We start from the raw sequence: 20,214 nt of genomic DNA, 5'->3' as shown, positions 1-20,214 counted from the left end.
TGCTCTGAGAGAAGTAAGCTGGGGTAGCTAAATGGGTGCGTATGAAAGTGGTTCAGGTGGTGCAAGGATCTTAAAAAAGGAATTGTTTTTCAGAGGGGCACTTGTGCCTTGTTATTAAGGTAGCTGGTTGTGCTGTTCCTTTCCCTCTAGGGTGTCACAGCTGAGGTAGGTAGTTCCCTCCTGTGCGAGGGGACGAGCCCTTAGCGTTGTACGCGTGGATCTATCCCTTCTGGGCCAGGACGGGCACTTTGAACTTGGTCTCGTTGCCTCGCGGCCCGTCTTCCTCTCCCCTCAGCGGGGCCTGGCGGCGGAAGCAGCGGGGCCTTGGCACGCCTCGCCCAGGAAGGGGAGCGGCCGCTCGAGGCGGGCCGGGCCGTGCCGGGCCGTGCCGCCGCCATCTCGGCTGGGCGCCCCGCGGGCCCACGGCGCACGCGCAGGGCCGGCGGTGGCGGCGCTGCCCTTGAGGCGGATGAGGCGCTGCGCGGGGCCGCTGCTGCGGCTGGCGGGGCGCCGGGCGCTGCCCCTCCGCCATGGCGCCGCCGCCGCCTTCCCGGCCTCCCTCTCCTCCTCCTCGGACGGCAGCGGCGGCTCGCGGGCCCCCGACACTTCCCTCTTCGTGCCCGTGCCGCTGAAGCCCGTGGGCGACGCGGCGGAGGAGGACGTGGGCGCCGAGCTCACGCGGCCCCTCGACAAGGGTAGGTGCGGGCCGTCCGTCGGTCTGTCCGGCCGTCCGTGGGGCCGAGGGTGGGGCGAAGCCGTCGGGGCGGCTCTGAGCAGGCCCCGAGGTGGAGGTGCAGGTGCGGGGCCAGCCGTGGGCGCCGCGTGCTGCCCTGCCCGGGGCCCGCGGCTGTGCTGCGGCCTGCGGGGGGCCAACAGCGGCCTTGTCGGGGGTGGGCTCCTCCGTGTGTACATCTATATATCAGGTGCGTCTCCTGCATCGTGCTCCATGCGTCCTTTTTCTTTATCATGTAAGTGGAAACAGGAAAGAAATCCCGGTGTTGGCCTTCAGGTGTTCTGCGCTTCTTTGTCCATCAATATAATTGTATCTCAAGGAACACAGTGCGATTTGGAAATGCTTCTTCACCGTTTTATTGAATCATAAACTATACAGCTTGTTCCTTCTGCACAGTAATGGTTATGTTCTACCTAGCTCTGGCAGGATGCTGTCCTTGAAGACTTGCTAAGAAACAAGTTTCTGCTCCTCTCGGTGTTCAGTGATGCCCAGCATCGAGGGTGTAAAAGAACGTTTGTTTATATGCCATCACGAGACTTAATTAGGGTAACGTTTTATTTTTATTAACCCCAGGTATGGGAAGCATGGGAAAACAACCTAATTTGGAGCCTTTGAGAAAAGGATACTTGGGCCTGACAGCTAGAAGGTGTAGTTAGCAGCGAAATCCTGGACAACTGCAACGCAAGAAACGTGTATTGTCTTCAGGCTCGTCTCGGAGTATTGGCTAAAGTTAGGAGTGTGTTCATCAGGTGCCAATAAGTACGAACAGTGGCATCTTAAGCATACGTTACTCGTCATCTATATTAGACAAGCAATTATGGTGGATTTCTTCAAAGTTACAATTAAAATGATACAGGAAAATACGTATAGATTCTGTGTGCTCTCTTAGCTTCAAGAGAGAACAGATTGGCTAAAATCATTTGTGTTTCCACAGGTGAAAACAACCTGTTTCAAACAACCTGAAGGTGTGCAGAACGCCAGCCCGGTGGCTGCTGTGGTGCCTGTCTGGCATAGCGGTCTGCAGCACCCTGTGTTGCTGTCAGTGACTTTGTATTTTGAAACCTTAGCAAATATCATCCGTTCTTTTTTATGAAACAAATGCTCTTCCTCTGGTTTTCCTCCAGGATTCTGTCCAGATCTTGCACGTATCACGCATCTGTTCCTGTGGTATTTTGAATGAAGATACTTTCAAATTCTACTGTCAAATACTGTCCTAGGTTCAGTACGGAAGAATTTGTGTGCTGGGTATTTACAAGCTCTCTCACTACAGCTGGTGAAGAAACTTTGTTACTTACACTTTTCATAATTACAGTAAATCAGTAAATAACAAACTAACAAGGTGAAAGATACAGTGGTCATGCCTTTCCTGCTAGCCAAAGGTTGTCAATATAGCAGACACCTTTTTGGATAACTTTTGCAAAGCCAGTTATACAAAAGCTTTTATAACAGACCTGCTGCTTAACACCAAGTGGGGGAATTCATCCCCAGCTGCATCTTCATGCTTTACTTTGACTTCGTTAGGAAGTCCTCGTTAGTGGCGATGTATGCTTTCCACGTTGGTGTATCAAGTGGGTTTCAAGTAGAAGGGGCATTGCTTTTGAGCTTCTCTTCCAGAGATTGTGCCAGAATGTGCTGTTGTATAGCTTTTCATTGCTTTTACACTAGTAGGGTTACTGATAGGTTTGTGTGATGGTGATCCTTGTTACAAAAAGCCTAAGTGCAGTGTTAGGGAAATGATCAAATGATACGATATTAGCGTATGAAGGAGTGATTGAAAACGTAAGGCAATGCTTGCCAAACCCCTTGTCTGACTGCTGCATCAAACAAGCTAATTGTTGAGCGAGCTGGTGATACGTGAGCACGTCACAGTGAAATATGTAAGGAGCTGCGGTGTTTTAAAAACAAAAAGCCAAGACCTGTGATGCTCAACTTAGGTAGGAGGATGGAAGGGAGTAACTGGGCTCACGAATGCAGCATCAAAAGAAAGACGTATAGAGGAGCAACAAGAAAAGACAGGGATGTTGGCAAGCTAAGTGATCCGCCAGCAGGACAGAGGGAGGAAGATTGGTACCTGGCTGCCAGCCAGCGGGCAGCACACACGGGGTATGGATGTGGGCCTCCTGGCATGGAGAGAATCCGTTAACCATTTTTAAATAGATTTGAACAAAAAAGTACCGTATGAAAGACCAGCACTTTGTGCTGGTCAGAATTCTTGGTAAAGTTGTTGATTTGGAGTCCAAATGCTTGGTCATTGAATGTCCACCGAGTGTCTTCGGCTGTCGGACTGTGTGCGCGTGCTTGCTGCTGAGAGACGGGAGCTGGGAGAGATGAGATGTCGGCAATTCGTGCATCAGGACCAGGAGGTGCCTGAACAAGTGGACTAGTTAGATGCCCAGCGTCACTTGGGTTGGGCAATGCAAGTCTAACTGGAAAATACTGCTAAGAAATCAGTAATCCTCAAGTATTCTAGCTCAAGCAGAGCTAAAATAGTGCTCTAAAATGAGAAAATAGTTAAGAGGGGAAAGTATTAAAACAGGAGTGACTGGTAGAAAGGAGAATTAATGGTAGAGGTAGAACACATCTGAGTTTGTGCCCTGCTACTGGTTGTTTTAGAAATAGTGCTACGTGCAGTTAGATTAAGCTGTACACATCGTGGGAGTGCGATGCCAGTTTCGTTTTGTTTGGGTACGCCATATTGTTAAGGTATTTGTGCTTAGGAAGGATCGTGACCTTGGGTGGGCTACCACGGTCCCAACGTCATGTTGCCTTGGATAGTAACAAGTGTTCTGGCTTTGACCTTTTCATCTCATAGTAAGGCCAGTCGGTTGTGATTTAAATATGTCTGGTGTCGTGTTAACTTGTGTAACTTCTTATGGAGGCTTCTCAAGAGAAATTCGTCGTCTTCCGTTCTTTTACTGCGGCGTTTTCCAGTCTGTCGTCGATTTCCAGGGCCCTAAACGTTTCCTGATGAGAATACGAATGTCTGTGCAGTAAATGTAAGCCTGCTGATAACAGCCCTCATCTTGCTTAGTTACCCGTGTGAACGCTTCGGAAGTAGTTTTCCGACTGTAATTAGAAATGAGTTATGAACAGACTGCTGCACTGCGCCGTCCCGTGCAGGAGTGGGATGGATGGAGCCCCTGCTCTTGGGCTTCTGGCTTTGGCTGCCCTGGTTTTGCACTTCGCCGAATTCTTGCCAAGCGATGATTTTTATTATTCAAAGGGGGCTGTCTCTACTCTAGAGTATAGCTTTTCAGAAAAAAGAGGCAATTTTCCAGTGATCTACGACTGATTTCATGGGAAGCTTTCCCCATCGTGCCAGAGCTCCCAGATAGTCAGGTAATAACCACGGAGAGCAGAGCGTGCTGGTGTTCTGCTGGCAAACTGCACCGGTTCTGGCAGGGTGCAGTACAGGGCTGCTGGACTTGACTTTTAGGAATAACAAGGTTATGGCCAGGTGCTGCTGGTACTTGCTAGGTTGCTATGAATTCCTGATTTGTTATCGATGGGGAGCAGACATTGCTGCTGTTGTGATTTGACTAACATTTAATGAACCAAATTCTGTATTTTATAATAATAAATACAGCGTTGTTAAAACACAGGACCTGCCTTTCAGGGCACAGAACGGGTTTGTTAATAACTTTATAATCAGGTGTTCACACCAAACCTCTTGATTTGTGACAGATAGCAGGAAAGTCGGCTCCGTTTTCTTTTATCTTGTCTGAGAAATAGACAGAACACCGCGTCTGGTTGGCCTGATTTCTCTGAGCACGTGTATTAGAAGCAGTGCAGAGGGAAGAAGGCCTCTCATCAGGTTTAGGAAAGCTTTCATTGAGTGGTTTAAGCAGATCTCATTTTCACATTAAAACCTGCTGTTTACTGATAGGTGCTGATAAAAAGCAAACAAAAAACCAACCCCAAACTTATAATCGTCCTTTTCCACAGCAGCCTCAGTTGTTGATTGTGTTTCATTTGGGGAAAAATCCTTTGAGTCTGTTCAGCATGGCAAAGATGCCCTCACTCTGAAGTAATGAGACTATAAGCCATGATTCTGGGGTTAGCAGGATGCAATTTGGTCTTGAGTGAGCTAACAGAATGTTCTTCTTTTTTTTGCAGCTGAAGTTCTAAAAAACTTAAATAAGTTCTACAAAAGAAAAGAAATCCAAAGACTAGGAACAGAAAATGGATTAGATGGTAAGAAAATATTCTAAGAGTTTTTTTTTCCTTAAGTCTGTTTTTATTTGGGTATGTTAGTAGTAGATTGGATCTTTCATGGTTCTCACAGCACTGCTTGCTTAGGTTGCCTCCGTCATTGGGTTTAAATAACTTCAGCTACTTGTAATAGCTCAGGTGAAGGTGTGTGTTTTTAATGGACCAGTTCAGTGTTTTGTTTGGTGTTTGTAAATATGGTGCCCTGATCCTTCTCACATTGACTTTTTCATTGTCTTTTTGCAGCTCGCCTGTTTCACCAAGCCTTTATAAGCTTTAGGAAATATATCATGGAGTCCAGCTCTGTGAGTGCTGATTTGCATATTATTCTCAATGATATATGCTGTGGTGCAGGCAAGTATCTGGGGTGCTTGTAAAATTAAATGTGCATTTTTTTTCTTGTTTTTGGCTGCTCTACTTCCCTATCTACCTGTTGGACCCTCCTACGGTGCTGTAAAAGAGGTTGAAAATCGTTCTGCTTCCTCTTCAGAACCGTTTGTGCCCATCCTATGGAGTGTTCTGTCTTTAAATCTTCTGAAGTGGAAACAGAAGAGGTGGAAGTCTTAGCAATAGAAGCCCATTGCTTTATAGCATCTGTTCGTTGCTGAAATGAAAGCTGTGCTGTTTGATTTATTCCGCTCTCAAAAATGCTGTAGTCACTAGGGGGCACTTGGAGAGCGTTGTCCTTCCCAGGTAGCTTGAAAAACTCGGGAACACAACTCTGTGACTGCGTTCTGCTTCTGTGTGGCACTAACAGAGAAAGTGGTTTTTGCTTGTTTGCTTACTGCTTTGTGCGTTGTAATTAACGGCGCTTAACCAAGAGGTGATGCTAATTGGTAACAGCACAAACAGCTTTCTCCAGTCTGAGCTTCAGGACTTTATCATTGTATGTGTGCTTTTAATGATGGTAATTTATAGGTCACATTGTCCTTAAGCTTTGTCTTAAAATGTAAATGTGTTGTTTTTAAGTCTTTACCTTTTCAGGAATTTTTGAAAATCTTTGTATATTAGTTGTGCATAAAATCTTTCACGTGGTTTCCTTATCTTATTCCAAGGCTGCACATGAATTTAGGAATAAAAGACTAAAATCTGCTTAGGACAGAAAAAGCTGTTTCTCACCCAGCTTTTTCATAACTTCCCATTTTATTTGGAAGCTCTCTAGACTTGAAGATGAGCAAGAGCAAATTTACTGAACTGAGATTTTTTTTTTCATGCTCCTTTGTGTTTGTAGAACAGTGCTTAATGAGCCCGTGGCTCGTGTTAGCTTGCCTCTCTGCGATTTGTGTAGAGCCAGAAGCTGAAATATATACAGAAGTGGAGGTGGAAGTAGCATTAATTTCTTCCAAAATTTGTTACAAAGATGCATGCCTTCCGACAGACATTCAAACTTTCTTAAAAGGGGTTGTCTTTTAGGTCACGTGGATGATCTCTTTCCGTTTTTCTTGAGACATGCCAAGCAGATCTTTCCGATGCTGGACTGCATGGATGATCTGCGCAAGATCAGTGATTTGAGGCTGCCGCCCAACTGGTCAGTGAGTTTAAGTGGTTGTGGTGTTTTCTTAGCGTCATGTAATTTCCGAGTCCGTGGATTTGAACTTGGTGATGGATATTTGCAGTACATTTTCAGTTCCGGTTCTCTCTTTTTAGAATAACTTGTCAGAAATTCTTATCTACGTTACAAGGTATTTTGCAATCAGTTAAAAGGAGAATGAGAGTATGTCAGCTGTGAAAGTAGCTGAGCTGGTATTCTCTTTCCAGAAAGCTGACTTGTGGCTGTATGACTTGTGGAATTAGTGTGTCGGAACATTAAAATGTTAGCGCACCCAAAGAGAGACCGTAGTAATGAGAATTGTTTTGAACACAGGTATGAATTTCAGTCTCAGTCTTAGAAAGCACTGTATGACTAGTATGATGAATGTGTAAGGTACAGGAACTTCAGGTCTTGTAGGATGTATTTGAGAATTTGATCTCTGCTTTCAACACACGTTAAAGTTTACTGATATGCAAATATTTAAGCTAACTTGGAATTTCACCTAAATCAGTACCCAGAACACCAGATAGAGGTTCAACAAATCTTATTTTTTATGTGTTTCAGGTATCCAGAAGCTAGGGCTATTCAGAGAAAGATAATATTCCATGCCGGCCCTACAAATAGTGGCAAAACGTACCATGCTATCCAGAGATTTTTGTCAGCAAAGTCTGGGATATACTGTGGTCCTTTAAAACTTCTGGCTCATGAGATCTTCCAAAAGAGTAATGCTGCTGTCAGTATGTTGTATTACTTACCTGTATCCTTACTATCGGAGCAGTCTCATGCATGCATGTTTGTTAAGCGCTCTAGTTGCTTAAAGGAGGCTGTGAAGCAGCGTACTTGAAAGGGTGCTTGTGGCAAACTGGGGGGGTGTCAGTTACCAGAATCATTTCTGCTCTAGGCAGAGTGGAACATCACTTTGTCCAAAGCATGTGCCATGTTGTCATCCTTGCAACCCACATTCATTTTACTGTGCTATTTTCTCTCTCCCTGGCTTAGCCTGGTTGTACTGTTAGATTTTTCTGTGTCAAAACCATTGCTGCTTTTCCCCTGACCTTTATTTTAGCTTGTACTCAAGTAATTACCCTTCTTAACTCCCATCAACCTTTTGCTGCAGTGTTTAAATACATTTAACTCAGCCATCTATTAAAGTTCTGCAGCTTCAGATTGGGTGAGCTGGTGAATGCCAGTGCCCTGTTATATCACAGGAGGCATTCTTTAGGATTTTTTTTGATTGTTTCCAGCATCTTTCTGAAGGGTTTTCACCAGGGTGTTTGCAGCTGCACAGAACCATACCTGTTCTGAGGTATTACTGTAGCACATCACACATTAATGCAGCGTAGCATGTAGATACAGTAGTGTTTACCAAGGTTCTTGTCACTTCTCTCTATAGATTAAGTCTGAGAATTTCTAAGTAAGAGTACATCTAAGTAAGATGTAATCTCTTGCAGGAATGGGGGAGGGCATCTCAATGAAGATATTACCTCTTCATTATGCCCTTCAGTCTGATAGGGCTTAAATACAGGCCACAAGTTTCAAAAGGCTGAGTAGTTATTTTCTGGATAGCTTCCTTTATACTGTCTTAGAAGCTACTTTAAGAAAGTGATTTTTTTTCCCCCTGTGGAATTAGGATGATATTATATTCAGGAAATGTAACATGAGTTTTCTGAATTCCCACAGAACGTGCCATGTGATTTGGTGACCGGAGAAGAGCGTGTGTATGCCAATGAAGATGCCCGACAAGCTTCTCATATTGCTTGTACCATTGAAATGTGCAGCACTAACACACCTTGTACGTACATATACAATTGTTCGTCACATCTCTGGGATCGTTATGGGTGTTATTGCTGGTACTCTGGGAAGTAGCAGAGCTATTCCTTTTCACTCCTACTTGAGCGATTTCTGAGTTATTACCTGGACCATCTTCGCTTACCTTTTGGTGGCAGAGGTTTAACTTGATTTGAGCAACATTTTTGAAAGCCTTTGTGATGTTCATTCCTCTGTAATATCGCTGTTCTGGATGCTCTTCTTTGGTTCATCATATTTTTCTTGTTTTTAAGATGAAGTTGCTGTGATTGATGAAATTCAGATGATCCGAGATCCTGCCAGGGGGTGGGCTTGGACAAGAGCCCTTCTAGGTAAGCTTGTTAGTGTTGGCAATTAACTTTGGCTCATAGGTTGTTCTGACTGAAGACAATAGTTCAGAATTTAATGTGACGTGAAGTATACTCCTTGAAGTGTTTAGTAAGCAAAATGTAATTTTGGGGTAACTGTTAATGCCAGCCAATGTGCTGTTGGATATAAGTATGTAACTTTTTGCACTTTGTTTCACTGGATCTTGTTCAGGACTCTCTGCAGAAGAAATCCATGTTTGTGGAGAAGCTGCTGCTATCGACCTGGTGACAGAGCTCATGTACACTACAGGGGAGGAAGTTGAGGTAAGCTTTTTAGTTCTACGAAGTTATGGCTAGAGCATCACGTTCTTCTTGCTGGGAAAACAGACTGAAATGCCGGCTCCTGTCTGGGATACAACTGATCAAAGTTACTCTTGCAGGAGTTATTGTTAAAATGTTTCTCCATTTTGCTAAACCAAAGGAGATGTTATAAAGTGTTTTTTTTTATTTATATAGTGGTATTATTTTTGCTTAAAAGAAAGGTAATTGCTTTGCTGACTTCCCCTCAGGGAATGCTGTAGCTGTTCAGTGGCTTTCTTTACTTTTCTGTTCTTCCTGGACAGAACCATGCCTTCAGTTCGCTCAGGTTATTTGGTCTGTTGATGCTTACTCTCCATATGGTGAGGAAAACTCTTAAGAGTCTTCCTCTCCAGAAGAAAATCTCTGCAACCCAACTTCCCTGGTATGAATTCTGCTGCCTTCAAACAATTCCTTTCTGAAGAGCATTAAAAAACAAAATTTGGTTATAAGAAATTGCAGTCTACGTGATTTCTTGTTGAATTATCTGCAGCTTTACATATATCTGCTTGCTGGGCTGTGCAGCTGTGAAAGAGTTACAGTGTGAAGGTGACTGAAATAAGGAAAACAAACTCCTTTCTTACAAGAATGGCTATTACGTAGTCTGTGTATTTCTTCACTTGAAACTAGTTGACACGTAAAAATGTATAGTTCCTCTGCTTGTTGAAAAGGCCTTTTATTTTTCAGCCTGGGAAATGTTGCAAGTATGCGACTGCATGAGGTGTACGTCACCTTCTCTCTGGTAGTTACCCTTCCAGGACTGTGAGAGGTCCCTCAGTGTTAGTCAGTTGTGACAATAACCATGTTCAGTGATCTTCCGCAGGAATTTCTCATTTAAAAAACACGTGATCTTTGATAACCCCTTTAATTCTAGGTCCGAAACTACAAAAGACTCACTCCCCTTACAGTGTTGGATTATGCCTTAGAATCTTTGGATAACCTCCGGCCTGGGGACTGCATCGTTTGTTTCAGTAAGAACGACATTTATTCTGTCAGTCGGCAGGTTGAAGCTCGAGGACTGGAGTGTGCTGTCATCTATGGCAGTCTGCCACCAGGTAAAGCTTCCTTCCTTTTATTTTAAGAGAACAGTCTGATTTTGCTCCTTTTCTAGAAAAATAAAAACTTTTAAAATGAAGTTTTCCTAGTTTTGCATCTAGATACAAAGACTTCTGTTGAATGGTGTTTTTTATAATCTTGGTGTCAGACCTTTTATTACGTACTTAATATTGTTCTTCAGATAGACTCAACTGAGTGAGCTCTATCCACAGCTCTGGGACTGGTTTAAATGCCTCTCTACCCTCAGCCACAGCCCAATACCCATCAAAGTTTTTTTTTTTTTTTTTTTCCCCTCAATCTATTATAAAGACATCAAGCTTGGTGATGAGCCGTGTTTATTTTATAAGAACGGTTTGCTATGTGAAGTGTTTGTTTTTTTGCTTTAGGAACAAAACTTGAACAGGCAAAGAAATTCAACGATCCTGATGATCCATGCAAAATTTTAGTTGCTACGGATGCAATTGGAATGGGACTCAATTTGTAAGTGCTCTGACAGGTTATGGTATCATTTTTGGGGATCTGATACCTGCATTAGTTTCCTCACTCGTTTCCTGCCAGTCTGTCTGGGTTGGCTAAATATCTGCTGTGGCTAAAAACATACAGTAGTTACGATTTAATTCTGAAGTACTGATGAATTTGGGTAGGGCTCAGCTTTAATTCTAAAGCTGATTCTAAAAATTAAATGGCTTACTTGATCTAATTTTATATTATAGTGAGCACTGTTAAGGTGTTCTGATCTGTGGGGGCCAGATGGCCTAGGTTGTCAGTGTCAGTCTCTCGCATTTGTGAAATGCAGAGCAAGTCAAATGCTGGGTGCTACACCGGGTCACAACAACCCCGTGCAGCGGTACAGCCTAGGGGAAGAGTGCCTGTAAAGTTGCCCAGCAGAAAAGGACCTGAGAGTGCTGGTTGAAAGCCAGATCAACAGGAGTCATCCGTGTGCCCAGGTGGCCAAGAAGACTGGTGCTACAAGAATGATGCTGGTGCTACAAGAAGGATGTTGGGGTGCTGGAACATGTTCAGAGAGCACTGAAACTGGTGAAGTGACTAGAAAACAAGACGTGACGAGCTGCTGAGGGGTCTGGGGTTGTTTCGTCGTGGTTTTTGGTGGCAGATTTGCCATCCCTGGCGACACTTAAGAGACACGGGGTTGTGGCACTAAGAGACATGGTTTAGTGGAGGACTTGGTAGTGTTATGTGATGGTTGAACTTGATGATCTTACAGGCACTTTCCAACCTAAATAATTCTACGATTCTGCAAAGTTCAGTCCAGTTTCAGAGGTATTATGCTGCTGAAAGCAATGCAGTCATACTGCTCTCAAGTGCTCAGGCAGATGATGAGGAGTGGACTGGGACCCTGTTAGAACAGGATTGAAGTATGTGGGGACGGTGATTCTTATAACTACTAATCCGTAGTCTTATGCTGCTCTTTTGAATTTGATACATTCCTAAGTAGTGTCTGTGATTATTTAATTTATGGAGGAGAAAAAACCTTTGAAAATACGGCTTTCATTCTTCTGTAGGTGGTTGTGAGTTGGAAATAATTTGCAAAACCAATTCCTATTTTTTTTCTCAAATATTTCAGGTGTATAAAAAGAATAATTTTTAACTCTATAGTAAAGCCAACTATGAATGAGAAGGGAGAGAAGGAAATAGATTTAATTACAACCTCTCAGGCTCTTCAAATTGCGGGCAGAGCTGGGCGTTACGGCTCATCTTTCAAGCAAGGAGAAGTCACAACAATGCATCGTGATGACCTAGTGCAGCTGAAGGAGATTCTGAGTGAGCCCGTGCGCCCTGTGAAGGTGAGAGGCTCAGTTCTCAGTGTGTACAGATGTGCTCCGGAGTCGTGGTACAATCTTCTGATCCCAAATTATTTTTCTTTGTGTCTCTGAACAACTCAGTGACAAGAATGGATTGTGTCATGCTGCGGTGACTTTGAGTATAAAGCCCATTTGGAGGCTTGCAATACCTTCAGCTATATTGAAACTGCTTTTTTAAGAATTAAAAGCTCAAAAGTTTGTAAGTTCCAGATAAGTGTGTTTGACAAACTGGACTCTGTAGCGTGTTCTGGCATTTTATCGTTATAGATTCTGCATCTGATGCGCTAATTTAAGAACAATGTTGAGAATTAATGGAAAATGTTGTCTTTGTTTTTCCCTTTAGGCAGCTGGCCTACATCCTACTGCTGAGCAGATAGAAATGTTTGCTTACCACCTCCCTGATGCCACTCTTTCCAATCTAATTGTAAGAGCACTCAAAATATTAGCTTCTGTAGCTTTGCCTATAGTCACTGCTTTCTTAGAAATGTGTACTTTAAAAACATAGCAGACAGCTTTGTGTGTATCAGTTCGATTTTTCTTTCTACCACAGCCGTGACTGCAAATACATTTTGAATGCCTTCTTATTCTGTTTTAGAATACACTTGAAAGCCTTGGAAGTGTGTAAATATGTGCACTTGTGTTAAAGAGCATGCAAGATCCTTTTCATTTCACCTTTCCTCCATTTTAAATGTAGACTTTGTCTGTGTCTGAAAATCTTAGATGGAAATTTTAACAAATTCATGTGAAAACTCCTGGGAAACAGAGCTGGTCATGTCAGGTTTCTGTAGAGCTGAGAGCTTCTGTGGACTTTACAGTAAGACAGTCTGCTGAGCTTGGTGTAAACAGATTCTGTGGGATCTAGTTGATCTCATCATTACGTGGATGATAGAATTTTTGGAAGCACCTGAAGCTTTTGAAGTAGAAATGAAGTTTCCAATGCTGTATTTAAGACATAGTTTCACTGTTTTTAGCACAATGAGAACTTCTCAGCAGCTTTCAGGGATATGAGTGCATATTTAGCTCCCTGCTGAGATGCTGTTACGTAGCAAATTTCACAGTTTCTAACCTAGAGACAGAAGATTACACTCGGAGACCTGGAAGATTAGACTGGCAGGGTAACAGCACATCTTCAAAATCTAACTGTTTTTCTAAGCTAGCTTATCAGTATCAAGATTTATTAAAAAAAAAAGTGTCGTTATCAATCTCTCTAAGTATTCAGTTGCATGTCTGATTAAGAAGCTCAGTACTTCTCTAAAGATCTTTTAAAGAAAAAAAAAATCTTCAAAAGATTTACATTAGAGGAACTAGTTTTGTGGGCCAAGAAAAATTCCACCTGCAATGTGCAGTGGCGTCTCCTATTACTCCAGACCTTGGATAAGTTTCAGGTATTCTTTGAACTTCTCTGTTGCAACACCAGATTTATCTTGTGACTTTCTTCCTAAAATAGATCTGCTCCTGGCATTGGTATAAAAATAGCTCAATTGTTGAATTTTATGTTGTAAAGTTAGCTTGTTGGGTCATGCTAAGTGACCACCTGGAATAAGCTTGAAATGTGGAAATAATTGATTCTTGTGATAGTGTTCTTCGAAGTTAAAATATATGTTTGTAGAACATAAAATTGGATGCTTAAAAGACCAGTTGAAAATGCTTCAATAAAACATAGTGCTTTATGTCGTATCCTCTGATCCTGTGTCAGAGAAATTGCTTAAAATTCTCTTTTAAGAGCAGAGGGAGCTCTTCTGACCTTTTTCTTATTACTGTGGTTCAAATTAGTATTTTTAACTGTTCTTTCAGTATAACTAGCATTTAAAACACCAAATCGTTTTGTTTTGTTAATATAAAATGTGTCAACCCTTTCCTGTAATAACAGCCTCTTCATTTGATTATGTTTTCACAGGATATTTTTGTGAGTCTCTCACAAGTTGATGGGCTTTACTTCGTCTGCAATATTGATGACTTCAAATTTCTAGCAGATATGATTCAGCACATTCCACTAAATTTGCGATCACGATACGTCTTCTGCACTGCACCCTTGAATAGAAAAGAGCCCTTTGTGTGTACCACGTTGTTGAAGGTCAGTTATTGTTTGTTTCCTAGAAAATGTTGAATGTATATTGAACGGAGCAGGTTGTGGTGCAGTGGGACTTGTCTAGCTGCTCTGCTTGTTGCGGGTATTGTCATTGCCTCATTTGGGAGCATTCTTCACGTGCTCATAGGTAAAAAATATAGAATAGAGATTTTTTTAAAATTGTATTCTACACCTGGAAGGGGGAAGCTCTTCACTTCTGAGAACTGTTTTTGTTTTGAGAAGTAAAATAGAATTTGAATAGTTTTTCCACTGTTTGCCTCAGAGAATCATACTGCATGCCTTGCAGGTGGTTTTTGTACTGGGAGAGGTCAGAAGCGTATCTGTTAGGTAGTCGCTTATGCACAGGTAAGCTTTGCTCTGCAGTGTGTCTGTCTAGTCATTAAGAATAGCCCTTAAAAACCAGGATGCCCCTAATTCAGGGTGTTAGGTGGTCAACAGGACAGAGGAATGTGGGACTGAATGTGTCTGTTGATGTTATAATACAATTATGTGGAATTAAACTCCCACAAGACGTGGTGCTGTAAAATTGATCTCAGAATTACATCCGTTTGCAGGCCTTGATAAACTCTTTTTGTCAGTGCTCCTGGAGTGACTGTTTTGAGGAATTTTCCATCAGCTGATTTAAGTTTTTCAGGGCTAATAATTTATTTCGGGCCTTTTACTCTGTTAGGCACTATTATCTTTCTCCCTCTTTTTTAGGGGTTGTGTAGACTAATAAAATAGTCTAAAAATTTAACTGCTGTTGTGCCCTCATGTCGCCGATACCTGACTCAAGCTTTTAAAAACTGGCAAGTAACTTTCTTTGAAAGCTGAGTGATTGATTTCAAGAGTTTAAAAAAATAAATTTTGCCTTCTTAAGTTAATGCGAAGCATTCAGATCCCACGTAATGGAGGTGCAGAAGGTCATAACATGATAGTAAATTCAGCAGCTGACGCATCGGTTGTTAAATGTTGATGTGAATTTTAGCCCCCGGTGCAAATAGCCCCTGGTATTAGCCAGTTAGGAGCTAGTTAATCCAAGTCATCAGTACTCCTGACATTTAGGAATTGAAATCTTATTTGTCTTGTTTATCTGGTAGTAAAAGAGCCGAGATGTCTAGGTTTCAGAAGAGCTGTTACTGCAGATTAATCTGTTTGGGTTGTGAGTAGTGCCTTTCAGAAGTCAGGGAACACATTTAATACGATTTTCTCAATCCTGGAGATTCTGAAAAAAAGATAATTAACAAAATAGGAGCAAGAGGAGAAGAAAAGACCAAGTCTGTGTGCTCTGCTAGATGAAATCATATGCCTCCAGTGTCAGGTTTTGCTGGATAGCTCTGTACTTTGGTTACTTAACTCTGTGCACGGCCCGTGGACAAATTGTGTTAATGAGGCCTGGGAAAGGAGAGATGACTGCTGTGTTGAGCAATTAACCAAAAGAATGTGTGGCATTTGGGCTGTGTAAAACAAAGCAGGTATTTTCTGGAATATTGTATGTATACAGACTCGAGAGAATTTAGTTCACTGGGATTATTTTGAGCTGGCTAACGGCTGTTTCTTTAATAATAAACTGCCCTGCAAACATTATCTAGCAGTAGACTGTGGTACTGACTCGCAATCAGTTCTGTGCTCTGAGGATTACAGTGGGCCTTTGCTAGTGTGCAGCTGCCCAACTGCAAACGACCCTTCTGTCAGTTACAAAGAATGTAAATAGCCTGTTTGTTTATAAACTGCGTGAATAATGTTACAGAAATGGTTGTGCTGTAAACAAATTTATTTAATCTTTCCTGACTAACTGTGTATTTCACTGAATTCACTTTTTTTTTCAGTTTGCAAGGCAGTTCAGCAGAAATGAGCCTCTGACGTTTGACTGGCTCTGTCGGCACACCAAATGGCCGCTAGCCCCACCAAAGAACATCAAGGAACTTGTACACCTCGAAGCTGTTCATGATGTTTTTGACCTCTATCTGTGGTTAAGGTATTCACTTGGTGCTTGGGAATCACTTTTTTTTTTTTTTTTTCCTGCTAATGTTTATAAATCAGTGTCCTAGAGAGCAGTGTGTTTCCAGCCAGTGTGTATGTGGTGCAGTATGGGCTCCTTTGATGGCTCTTTGGAGGATCTTGACAAATGCTGGTGTAGCTATGCTGTGGGAGCAAGTTGTAGGCTCTACAGAGAACAGTTTGTGACTGACAGAGAAAGAAAGTTAGAAACAAGGGGATCCTGGACTGAAGCAGCTGCAGTGCCACTTAAAATACAGTGGTCTTCTCATGCAACACGTAATAATTTTTCTTTTTTACTTTACATAATATATAACTCATTTTTGTCCCAGTCAGCATTCCTTTAGTGTAAAGGTTTAATTGTATTTTGTTTTGTTCCACCTCTCTTCAGTTACCGCTTCATGGATATGTTCCCTGATGCTGCCCTTGTAAGGAATATTCAGAAAAAACTAGACGACATTATACAAATTGGTGTCTGCAACATCACAAAGCTGATCCGAGCTTCGCAGTCTGGTGCTGCTTCTGGAGCAGCAGAAGTTGTGTCAGAAGACTTTCCTCTTTCGAGGACTAAAAGAGACAGTAGGATGTTTTCAGACCATCGTGGTGCAAAATCCGCAGAGCCGCTCTCTGTTGCACTGGAGGTTCCAGGAGAAAGAAGAGCCAGGAGCTTGAAAGCTTACAGGTCTTCTGCGAGGCAGGAGGATTTGAAAAGCCATGGACGTGGATCGCTTGCCAACAGACTGCTGCGTGAAGGACTTCTAACACAAGAGATGCTGAGACAGCTGGAGAGCGAGTGGCAGGATCAGCACAGGAATGGTAGATATGGCTTTGCCTCAAAAAGAGATGATCAGAGTAGTTCAAAGGAAACTGGAAAAAAGAAAAAATAGAATCCATGTCATAATTCTGTTTAGTTTTTATTAATAAAATAAAATACTATTTTAATAACTACTTTGGCATTTCATGTTTACACTGCTGCAGCTCCTTGATGATGATCTCCTCCTGTGAGCAGTTACGTGAAGCACTCAGGTGGACTCCCGTAAGCTCAGAGGCCATGCCTTTGCTTTTACCGGTCTGCTGTTCACTTGTTCAGTCATGGTGTTCAGCCTAAGTGTACCATGTACTGCTATGTAAAAATGGGAAACCGCTGCCTTCCTGCAAGACATCCTCACCTCATTAATAAACATCAGATATCTCACTAGCGATGAATTAGCTACTCATTGCATTCCTTCTCAGAGGGCAGAGTTAAGCAGATAACAAACAGGTAATGAACAACCTGGCAGGAAATTTGGTCAGAACGATGACAGGAATCATGTGCCTCTAACCTTTGGGTCTTGTGAAAATGGGTAAGGAGGCAAAAAGCATTTGTGTTAATGCCTTGGGAATGATGTAATTCTGGTCACAGGCGTTTTGAGATAAATATCGGTTCTGTCATCCGACGGGTAATTAAGTCTGTCCTTGCTCTTTATATTGTATTCTTTTCTGCAGGAAATGCTTATCACACAAACGCAGACAGTGTTTGGGGGAAAAAAAAAGTAGTATCGTTTTTTTGGGGGAAGGTGATTTTAGAGGCTTAGGTGTAATTTCTGCATTTTTGAGAAATTCAGATGCCTTATTTTTTTTTTTAAACTCAGTTTTATACAAATGATTTTGTTCTGTTGCAATTCATATTTTTTGCTTCATGTTTTAGCTTGTTGGAGACATCTGGATTTTGATGGGAGACATGAAATATTTCATTAAACTAAGCTGTTAGGTAGAGTAAGTAACAGCCGGGGTTGATGCTTGTGCCAGTGGTATTCCCACATATCTTGAAGTGGAAAACTTAATGTGCATACCACGGGGAGGAAGGTTTAGTTTGTTGGAACTGAGTTCTCGGGAAACTCTTCCTGATACAGTGCCACTGAATAAGGTTTAAGGCAGTGCAAAACCAGACTATGCCTGTTTCATACACGACTGTGTGCTCTGTCACCCTGGCATTTATTTTTAGAGTGAGAAGGCTTCAATATGCCTTTGAGCTCCTAGTAGAGATACTGGGGAGTGGAAAAACTGGCTGCTGAAACTGCTGTGTGCGCTCACAGAAAGGGATTTCAGCGGTAGGACGTGTTGCTGTGGCGGCATGGGAAGAATCACGTTGTGGCAACTCTGTGTGTGTGGTTGGCTATGCACAAGCCTGCAGAGGCTGCTTGTCTTTATGTTCACTGTGTCAGATACCTGACTTTCTAAAATGTTCAACCACGTATCTCTGCAGGTGGAAACATAGGTCTGAACCCCCTTCGCTTCCTGCTAGCCTCAGAGCTTAAAGCTGCTGATCAGAAGCAAGTCTGCAGCAGTTTGAACACAGTTTTAAAAGCTGTTTTGGTGTATTTCATACACTTTCCCCATTACTTACTAAAATGCAGGTAGTGCGTAAATGTTGCTAGTTCATGTCCTCTGCTGTTTTCAGGGCCGAACAGGTGAGGAGGGAAATTTTCATGTTCTTCTGCAAAGCCCCGTTTGAAGAACCAAGCAGCTGTGTTTGCGTGGCTGTGTGAATATCGGGCATTTTCTGCTTTGGGGAGGAGTAATTCTTTCCTTCCCAGAGTCAGGACAGCCTCTGCTTAAAGCAGCGTGCCTGGCACAGAACACAAACGTGTGATTAACCCTTACAAATTTATTACCCTTGATGCTCATGGAAGAGCTCGAGAGAGGCGGGTTACGTGGCTAAGTGGCATCCCTTGAGTTCTTTGCTTTGCACTTGCCAAACTTGAAGGGAAGATGTAGGTGGTCGTGCCTGCAGTCGGGTTATGACAGCCTTCGTTCACTCAATTACCTCTTGGACTGCCAACAGCTTGCTGGATCTGCAAGGTACAGCTTCAAACACCGCTTCTGCAAGGACGACTCCTTCTGTCCCCCAAGTCACAGGAGACTCCTGTTGCCACTGTACCTTGCTTCTGGACTGTTTTGGTAAATGTACCCTTGAATTATATGCTAAGCTGCTTACTCCTGTGTACTTCTGAGCAAGGAAAGAGGAGCTGGGACTTGGAGGTGTGAGCCAGTCTTGTGTTTGAGCAGCAAGCCTTGCAGCCCGGGAGCTAGATGACTCTAAGCATTCTTTTTTGTATTTTGCCCAGATTAGCGTTTGGCTTAATTCAGCGCTCGTTTCCATAGCGACTCCATAGTAACTGTTTAGGAGCTCTGGAGTTTATTCAGGCGTTTCCAGGCTGACTTTTTATGAAAGTTTCTTTTCTTCTGAGCTAATGGTGTGGTTGTCATTGACTCTGGGTGGTGGGGCTGCCAGATTGGTCCCATGTGATACAATCCGGACTGCTGTGGTGCAGAGCTACAGGAGATGCACGCTTTTAATACGTCCTGGGCAAGCAGGCCCTTGGGGGGAGCGGAGTGGCCTGCTGCTCTTCTTCATGGGGCTGTGCTGAGCCTTTGTTTTCCAAACAACAATACCAACATTGTTCTCTTGATTTGGGGATCACATTTGCAGAACTTTTGTTTCGGGTGTTCAGATTTCCAGATGAATTTCAGGCACTCACGTGTCAGGTGGTTGGACTTCTGTTAGTTTCACAATTTTTTTTTTTGTGTGTGCGTGTGTGTGATCGTTGTGCTTCTGATGGAAAATGATGGTAAGTGCTGCTTGGTTAAAACAACGACAAAAAGCTCCTTGTTAACCTGGGTGCCATCAGTAACTGGCATTACCACTGCCGTTGGTACCTCACCAAAGATAGATGAATTTCTCCAGTAACAAAGCCCCCGTTAACATTCCCTCTCTGTTTCTAGTGGTAAATGATGTGTGTTTAACTGATGTACTCGCAGATCCGTGTCTGTATTTCCCGATGGCAGCTGTGAGCTCCTTTTTCTCTGCAGGTGTTTTGGCTGCAGGGCTGGGGGAGGCAGATGGGCCACGTGAGCGCCAGCCTCGTCAGGATACTTCAGGATACAGGGTTTGGAGGCAGAGCTGCAGGAGAAGAGAGAGAGAGAAGGGTATTGTAAATTTGAAGTCTTATTAGCCCTTGCAAAGGAGGAAGGGAGGATTTGTAACTAGTGTTGGGTGCAGAGTTGGTTTCCCCTCTAACAAGGGGAAAAAGCAACCAACAGAGCCTTAAACGTCCAAGCAGCAGGCAATTGGAGCTCATCTGTTCTGGATCATCTCCCCTTTGCTGGCCAGTACAAAGTGGCTGTCACAAACCTGGGAATCGGGCCCTTAGTGCATTGAGCTGCTGTCTGCATGGCAATGGGATAACGTCTTGTCTTTTCTTACACAACAGCCTTCTTGGAGCTAGGAAGCACCAGAGATGAGCGCAGTGAATGTGACGTGACAGGGATTTATCAGAGCCTGC

At 43.0% G+C, this 20,214-nt stretch overlaps 1 protein-coding gene across 2 annotated transcripts; it reads left to right on the top strand.

The window, feature by feature from the left end:
* The first annotated feature begins 430 nt into the window (after positions 1-430).
* SUPV3L1 (Suv3 like RNA helicase) lies at positions 431-16,837 on the top strand. 2 transcript variants are annotated; one of them, XM_035330281.1, is made up of 15 exons: positions 431-695; positions 4,850-4,927; positions 5,189-5,296; positions 6,356-6,470; positions 7,038-7,206; positions 8,154-8,265; positions 8,534-8,611; positions 8,820-8,911; positions 9,819-9,999; positions 10,387-10,480; positions 11,586-11,805; positions 12,167-12,247; positions 13,721-13,897; positions 15,721-15,869; positions 16,281-16,837. In XM_035330281.1, exons 1-15 carry the CDS (start codon positions 470-472, stop codon positions 16,774-16,776), a joined length of 2,376 nt encoding a protein of 791 aa, XP_035186172.1. In that variant the 5' UTR covers positions 431-469; the 3' UTR covers positions 16,777-16,837. The 2 variants fall into 2 exon arrangements, with proteins under 2 accessions (XP_035186172.1, XP_035186173.1); XM_035330282.1 differs by lacking the exon at positions 431-695 and having other exon boundaries at positions 5,189-5,247.
* Positions 16,838-20,214: the final 3,377 nt, after the last annotated feature.

This window comes from Oxyura jamaicensis, chromosome 6 (genome assembly GCF_011077185.1).
Source record: "Oxyura jamaicensis isolate SHBP4307 breed ruddy duck chromosome 6, BPBGC_Ojam_1.0, whole genome shotgun sequence".
In the NCBI taxonomy this organism is placed as follows: domain Eukaryota; kingdom Metazoa; phylum Chordata; class Aves; order Anseriformes; family Anatidae; genus Oxyura; species Oxyura jamaicensis.
This window is presented reverse-complemented; position numbering and strand designations above follow the sequence as displayed.

Excerpts from the sequence above, each read along its gene's own strand:
- SUPV3L1 (XM_035330281.1), top strand. The coding sequence starts at position 470 with ATGAGGCGCTGCGCGGGGCCGCTGCTGCGGCTGGCGGGGCGCCGGGCG. Across the intron at positions 8,612-8,819 it reads TTGGACAAGAGCCCTTCTAG|GACTCTCTGCAGAAGAAATC; the intron begins GTAAGCTTGTTA and ends GATCTTGTTCAG. Across the intron at positions 13,898-15,720 it reads TGTGTACCACGTTGTTGAAG|TTTGCAAGGCAGTTCAGCAG; the intron begins GTCAGTTATTGT and ends TTTTTTTTTCAG.